The sequence below is a fragment of the Kryptolebias marmoratus genome, linkage group LG10 (assembly GCF_001649575.2).
Source record: "Kryptolebias marmoratus isolate JLee-2015 linkage group LG10, ASM164957v2, whole genome shotgun sequence".
Lineage (NCBI taxonomy): Eukaryota > Metazoa > Chordata > Actinopteri > Cyprinodontiformes > Rivulidae > Kryptolebias > Kryptolebias marmoratus.
Window position 1 is genome coordinate 3,664,152 of NC_051439.1, and position 7,657 is coordinate 3,671,808.

At 40.7% G+C, this 7,657-nt stretch overlaps 1 protein-coding gene across 2 annotated transcripts in view; it reads right to left on the bottom strand.

Annotated features, from left to right (window-relative positions):
* ttbk2a (tau tubulin kinase 2a) overlaps window positions 1-7,657 on the bottom strand; it is a 32,517-nt gene that overhangs the window by 15,343 nt on the left and 9,517 nt on the right. For both annotated transcript variants that reach the window (XM_017421579.3, XM_017421578.3), the window contains exons 3-5: window positions 5,753-5,900; window positions 1,974-2,047; window positions 591-731 (exon numbers count right to left, since the gene is read on the bottom strand). In XM_017421579.3, the coding sequence (XP_017277068.1) occupies window positions 591-731; window positions 1,974-2,047; window positions 5,753-5,900 (363 nt within the window). The remainder of the gene's footprint in view (window positions 1-590; window positions 732-1,973; window positions 2,048-5,752; window positions 5,901-7,657) is intronic.

Consider the following 7,657-nt stretch of genomic DNA (forward strand, 5'->3'; position numbering starts at 1 on the left):
ACGGAGCGGACGGAGCAATGACTTATATTTGGGACGGAGTTTGTTCAGCAAATGCGCTGCGGGTGACGTCACCGTTTCCGCGACAACGTTAGTGACGCATAAATTGCGCGACACATATCGATAATGAAATTTGTTGCCAACGCTTTTAATTATCGAATTTTATCGATTCGTTGTTGCAGCCCTAATTTAATGTTTTTTGTGTTCTACTCCATCCATTCCATTTTGCTTTTTACATTTTACACAATGTCTTAGCTTTTTAAAAATTGGCGTTGCAATATCTATTTCTATTTACACAGCTTTAAGTTTATCAGTGTGTGTATGAGGGAATACATAATTTACATTTACATTATGTTACATTTGGGCAGTTAGCCAACACTTATGCTGAGCCAACTTACTGTAAGTCAGCAGTCAGGGAAAAAAAAACTGAATCCGCAACAATTTCAGCAGTTAATAATAAAAAGAAAAAACTGCCAGCATCATTAAGCAACCCACAGACAAAGCAACACAACTATTCCCAAGTTTACAGTTTAGGTAACCCAGCTTTTAGACAGTATACAGAGCCAACATGCAGCCAGTTCTTTGTGACGCACCGGTTTGATGTCGCGATGCAGGAAGCCAACGGAGTGGATGCTTTCTATGGCTTCCAGGATCTGGCGCCCCAGACGCAGGGTGGTGCTGATGCTGAATGTTCCTCGAGGCATGCTTCTCCTTAGGTCCGCCAGGTTTCGACCCTGAAAGACCACACACAAAATCTGTTGCTGAATCTTCTTCTTACTAACTAAATGACATATCTGACAGCAAGACATGTTGAGCTGGCAGAAAATAAGCCACTTGGCAGCTATATTTAAACATGAAGCACAAATATAATGCTTACCTATATGAAGGGCTCAGGTTTGCTGTATAACATCTGGTAAATAAATTATTCACAAGTAGCTACATTTTTTGGCTTTTCTGAAATATTCATTTGGATCAGTTTCACATAAACCATTCCAATACATGAGCAACATGTACAGGGAGAGATGTGCATGTGTCATGTGTCTCAAATATCAGCACAAAGTCAAACCAAGATCAGAGCCAGGACTTGTGACAATCCAACATTGCCAAATGTTAAAACAAAGGACTAGCATTTCGTGAACAATTTCATATTACACACAACCTTTCATGATATAAAGTGTTAAACTAAACTCATCTTATGTTGAGAAATGACAGATTCATAGCTGTTTTGGTGAGATCTTGTTATTGACAATATGCACAATCGCATGCAATACTGAAAGATCTCGATAGATGTGTTCAAATTATGTGTTAAGAATGACTCACATCAAACTTTAGCTCAATATCTGTAAATCTTAGCAGGTTACAGCCATTTTTGTGTTGGCTAATAATGATTAGCTGTGGTAAGCAAATATATTGTGCAATTACTAACACTTGGAGTAGGTGTTGGGGGTGATGCTCAGCTACTACTACCACACCACATTTTAGCTCAACATCTGTAAAACTGTCTGAGTTATAACCATTTTTGTGTTTGCTAAGGTGTCTTACCAGTGGCGGCCACCTTTAATGGAGTTGACTCTAAACATTAATCAGTTGTAGATGTACAGTCAATGATTACTTTGTAAGACTTTACTCAAATCCGTTCAGAAGTTCATGAGATATTTTGCTAATAGGCAAACAAATGAACACACACCTATATACTGACATGAGCAAAAACCTTATTTCCCCTTTAGCTGCAGGCAGTAACCATGTATTGAACCATACACATCAAGGAAAATCTTAACAATTGTTATATATATAAAGAAAAAAGCGATGTTCCTAAAACACAACTTTGTGGAACGCCAATTTGGCAATTAATAATTGTGATTGTTTCTTATGGTACAAGTTCTATCTAATGATTCCAATAAACATTGTCTCAAAATGAAAACTAAAAAGGTTTTGAAAAGCAAAATGATAAGATTATCATCTCCACTGGGACTGACCTGAAGCTCCATCACCACGTAGTTAAAGCGATCGTTACGGCCACATCCCACGAAGCGACACACGTGGTCTTTCCCTAAGAGACAGAGGGCAAAACTTTGTCAGGATAGATTCACGAAACACAGTGTCACCTTGCCTGACATCAGCAGCATCATTGAATTGGGAGACACAGGCAGTTTGACTGAGTCATGATGATGTGCGAGTCCATATTCTGCCTTCCCATCACTACCTTCGCTGCACATCTACTCTTTGATTTATTGGCTATAGTCCACAAGAGCAGGTCGACATGTGTGCAAGAATGTCCTGTGTGCATGTCAGTGAGTGAAAAAAGCCTTTAAGCACAAACAGTTGGAAGACGTCTGTAATAAATAAACATCACTTGTGAATATTTTCCAGAAGTGGGGATAAAACATATTTTTAGATGCATTGTATTGTAGACCTAGAAGATTTTGAATTGATTTCAGAAATCTATTTTGTTAACATTAATCAGTGCTAACACTTTAAAGGGATATTCTGGTCTTTTTAAAGTGGGGAAAAAAAAAAATCCCAAGGAGGCTTGGACCCACCAAATTTTTATTATTGCTATCTTTCCAGCAGACTACAGTACATTCTGAAACAGACTGCATATAACCCACTAGATGAAGTATGGTTGGACATTGAAAGGCCATTCTGTGCAGTAATTAAGATCCCAGTCCCTGTCCCAAGCATTACCCCATCAAACTGCAGGCCGATTTGGAACAATCCTGATATCCAAATAAATGAAAAATCAATGTATTTCATATCGTCGAAAGAAAAAGGAATAAGTCATTTGGGCCACATTTTACAAGGAAATGTATTTGTCCCACTTAAAAAATTGGTAACACAGTTTGGAGCCAGTGAGGACAGGTTTTGAGAATATTACCAACCAAGGTCAATCTAAAATAAATCATGAATACCACTGATAATAACAAACTTTCTAAAACTCTCATTGCCTAAATTACTATCAAAGAACTGATCCATAAAAAAATATTGGTCTAACACTCTGTCTTTCAACTACTAAATGGGAAGAGGACCTCAACATTAATATAGATAATAGCTTTTGGAAAGAGAGGCTCTAGGTAGGGATACCCACTATCCCTGGCTCTCTTCCTGCCTGGGGCGGTAGGAGCACTGTGGTGGTCGGGGGTTGGCCTCCCTGGTGCTCCTGGGACTGGACATCTAGGCCTGCCCTGGACTCTGGGTGCAAATTATTTATGCTAGCAGCAGAAAAATAAAATGAACAGCCACAGAATGTGAGTGCCTTGGGGATACATAGATTAAAAATGTTAATGACTGAGTGGGTTGGGGATTCGAATCAGACTCACACATGGCAGGCGGGGACACTCACCACTGTACTAACAAGGCAGCCTCACAGAAACTGTCTACTGTATCCATACCATCTCCACCACTCCAGTCTTCTTATGTGTTAATGGTGCAATGGACTGAACCACTGTTGAGGTGTTAAGATACACTTATGAGGGGTGAAGGCATAATCTTTGAAAGGCATAAATGCATCTTTTTGCCTAAATAAATGGTGGATGTGCTTTTGGTTTTTTATATTTCTTACAAGTATAATTTCCTCAAATGATTTTTTTGGGGGACAATCTATGTCTTTCCAAAATTGTAGGGTCCGGACTCCCACAACCCTCCCCTGGATTTACGTCCATGCCTGATCAGCCATGACATCATTCTTAGAGCACGGAGTATGACGAAAAAGGCAGAAATCTCATTTTAGCCCTTTTCTCCATACTATGTGTTCTATGGTCGATGTCACAGCTCATAAGGTAATAACTATTGATAAACACTTGACAAAATATCACTTCAAAAATGATCAGACTATCTTTTTAAGGGTACAATCACACCAGCCCTGTTTAGTCCGCCTTAATCAAACTCTAGCGCTCCTGCCTAGAGTCCGATTTGTTTGGGGAGGTGTGAACGTGCAATCAAACTCTGATACGGACCAAAAAACGCGAACTCTGGTCTGCCAAAAAACCTAGGTCTCAGTTTGGTTGAAGTGAACTCTGGCGCGGTTCAAATACATATGTGAATGCGAGCGGACTGCAGACCGCTACAAAAGCAGGAAGCGGACTATAGCATAAGGCCTTCTGGGTAAATATAACCAAAACAAACACGCGTTTCTACCACTAGAGGGAGAAATGACTCGTGGTCAGACAGGGAGTGAAGAGGTGTACCACAGACAAAACAGAAATCCTAAAACTGCTAAAATTTGACACCACTCCATTTTTGTTTACTTTTCCAGAAGAAGGAAGTTGCGTTCAGTCTCTTCTTCAGAGGTTTTCATGTCATTTCCTTCAGCAGTTCTTGGTGCAGCGCCACCACGCGTGAGGGGAGAACAGGTTGCTCAAAGGGTTTGGCTTGATTGACTCGGTGAAGTGAATGTGAACCGCACCAGCTGAAAATGGAACAAATGTTGCAATTTTGGTCCCTAATTTAACCGAGTTATTCGGACTATCAGTTATGAATACAGCCTAAGAGAGTCAGCAGAGTAGTTGATGTGCAGTGCTGTTTGTCCTAGTAGAGTTACCGTAGCTTCCTGTAGTAGAAACATGTTGCAGTAGAACTTTTTTTTTTCTTTACTGAAAACCAAAAAATACATATATCTAAGTAATGGTTGAACGTATCATAACATGATTGTCTTTAGTAATGACTGAAATGTTTAATTTGTTTACAAATTTCCAGTGATAAACATGATGCTAATCATGTTAGCTTTACTGTGGCATTTTCACTGTTAAATTAGCATCTATGCTAATTGTTGGTCAGCAGCCTGTGATTAATAGGGATTTTTGACACATGTTGTTGTGCACTTTTAATCAGACATGAAATATATATAAATCAGTGTTATTAATGTAAAATAAACCAGTCATTTAACTATCAAGATAATAAAAATGCGTTGATAATTATTTTATAGTCATATCATAGCCTCTGAATTATAATCTAGATGAAGCTTAAAGATTTTCACCCCTAATATTTTTTGTTGTCATCAAATTCTTATTTAAGGCAGTGATGAATTTAAGTACAATTAGAATAATACAATCTAACAGTCTTCACACGAGGGGTCAATGTTTACTCTTGACAACCATGCAGGTCAGCAATTTTTGGGGGGCTGGACTTCACTTCGTCTCTAGTTACATGCTGGCTCCCTCAGGATGCAAGAGAATCATGATGCTTCAGGCCAAGGCCATTAGACAGCAAACATGATCCCAGACCATTGATTTTCTTCTCAGATGGCCAAGGGGAAAAAAAACAATACAGAATGTGGTGGTTAAAAGGCAGTACAGAAGCAGAGAGGAGGGAAAAAATGTGGTTAAAAAGAGAGGATCACAAATCTCCTGATGGAGTTCTCTTGTGTTGATCCTTTTTCTTGTATGAGCACTTTTGGTGCTAACATTTTTTAGCCTTCAAAATTAAAGTACCAAATGTGTAAACTATACAAATTAAATAACAGAGGTGTGTTTACCTCTGTTGAGACTGAAACTAAATGTGCTGAACCATTCACTAAAATAAGTTTTCCGATGACACGTGATGTTTATCTGGTCTCAGAAGAACGCTGTGTTTTCTACTACAGCTGACATTTCCTGTGCTGCCACAGAAACTTGCAACAGAAAGGTTATTCTTCTCCTCAGCATTTGTCCTATGATACATAGGATAAGATATATCCATTTGAAGGGATTCAAGAGGTCACTGTGTCAGAGAAGATCGATCTGTTCCAGTAACTGAAGCCAGTAGATCCATTTGAACTCACCCTGCAGCTTCTTCAGGACAGCGACCTCCATCTTCAGCACCTGTTTGGGCTGCTGGGCTGATTCCACCTTCAGCGCCACACTGACCCGCGTCAGCAGGTCCAGCGCCTCGTAGATCTCCCCAAACCCACCGCCCCCTATCTTCTTTACCTGGGAAAAGTGAGACGCCATGTAAGGACTTCAGATGAGCAAAAAAAAAAAACACATTTCCATTTTAATGCTAAAAGAATAAGGGCAGGAAACTAGCAATAACATTTGAAAAATTTGAAGGCTTTCAATATTAAATGCCTCTCGCCTGCCTATCTGCCAGAGATTTAAACCAAAATCATCATATGTTGAGATGGGGTGAAGTTACAGAGAAACTGTTAAAGCCGCTTTGGTCAAACATTATGCACAATGTCATGATACTGTAAGATCTCGTGAGATATAATAGTGCTCAGAGAATGCGTTGTGAATGACTCTCAGCTACTCTCATACCAGATTTAACTCAATATCTGTAAAATTGAGTCATGGCTATTTTTGTGTTCTCTAAGGTTAGTTGGCTGAGGTGATCATTTTAAACTGGGTTGATTAAAATGCTAATGAGTTTTAGAAGTGCAGCTAATGATAACTTTCTGAAAGTTTATCTCTTTAGTGGTTCATGAGATATTTTGCTAACAAACAGGAAGAGTTGACTCCAGTAGTTAATGCCATTGTTTAAAAAAAAACATATCTTGTGAGCGCGTGTTGGGAATCACTCTCAGACACCAACACACCAAATTTTAAGTCAGTACCATTAAAATTGGCTGAGATATTCATTTTTGTATTTGCCAGGGTCCCTTAGCTGTGGTAGGCATCTTGAATTGGGTTAACTCCAAAGGTTAATTAGTTTTAGATTTTATAGTACATCCTATGAATACTATCTGAGAATTTTATTAAAATCCATGCAGTGGTTCATGAGATCTGCTACATATAAACAAACACACACACACACTCTCACAAGGGCAAACACATTATCACCTCTTGCCTTCAGCAGCGGCAGTAATAATTATCATCAGACCAATCCGAACAGAAAAAAAATATATAAAATTTTTTTAAAAGTCATAAAGACTGGTAAAAAAAAAATCCATCCATCTCTCCATCCATCCATTCATCCATCTTCTTCCGCTTATCCGGGGTCGGGTCGCGGGGGCAGCAGCCTAAGCAGGGAGACCCAGACTTCCCTCTCCCCAGCCACTTGGGCCAGCTCCTCCGGGGGAGTCCCAAGACGTTCCCAGGCCAGCCGAGAAACATAGTCTCTCCAGCGTGTCCTGGGTCTTCCTCTGGGCCTCCTCCCGGTTGGAAGTGCCCGAAACATCTCACCAGGGAGGCGTCCAGGAGGCATCCTAACCAGATTCCCAAGCCACCTCAACTGGCTCCTCTCGACATGGAGAAGCACTACTCTGAGTCCCTCCCGGCTCACCCTATCTCTAAGGGAGAGCCCAGACACCCTGCGGAGAAAACTCATATCAGCCACTTGTAGTCGCGATCTCGTTCTTTCGGTCACTACAGCGCCCACTTCACTGCAGACGCTGTACCAATCCACCTGTCGATCTCCCGCTCCATTTTTCCCTAATTCGCGAACAAGACCCCGAGATACTTAAACTTCTCCACTTGGGGCAGGACATCTTCCCCGACCCGGACAAGGCACTCTACCCTTCTCTGGCTCAAGACCATGGCCTCGGATTTGGAGGCACTGATCCTCATCCCGGCCGTTTCACACTCGGCTGCAAACTGCTCCAGCGAGAGCTGTAGATCACGGTCTGATGAAGCCAACAGGCGACATCATCTGCAAAAAGCAGAAATGCGATCCTAAGGCCACCAAAACGGATCCCCTCAACACCTTGGCTGCGCCTAGAAATTCTGTCCATAAACGTTATGAACAGAAT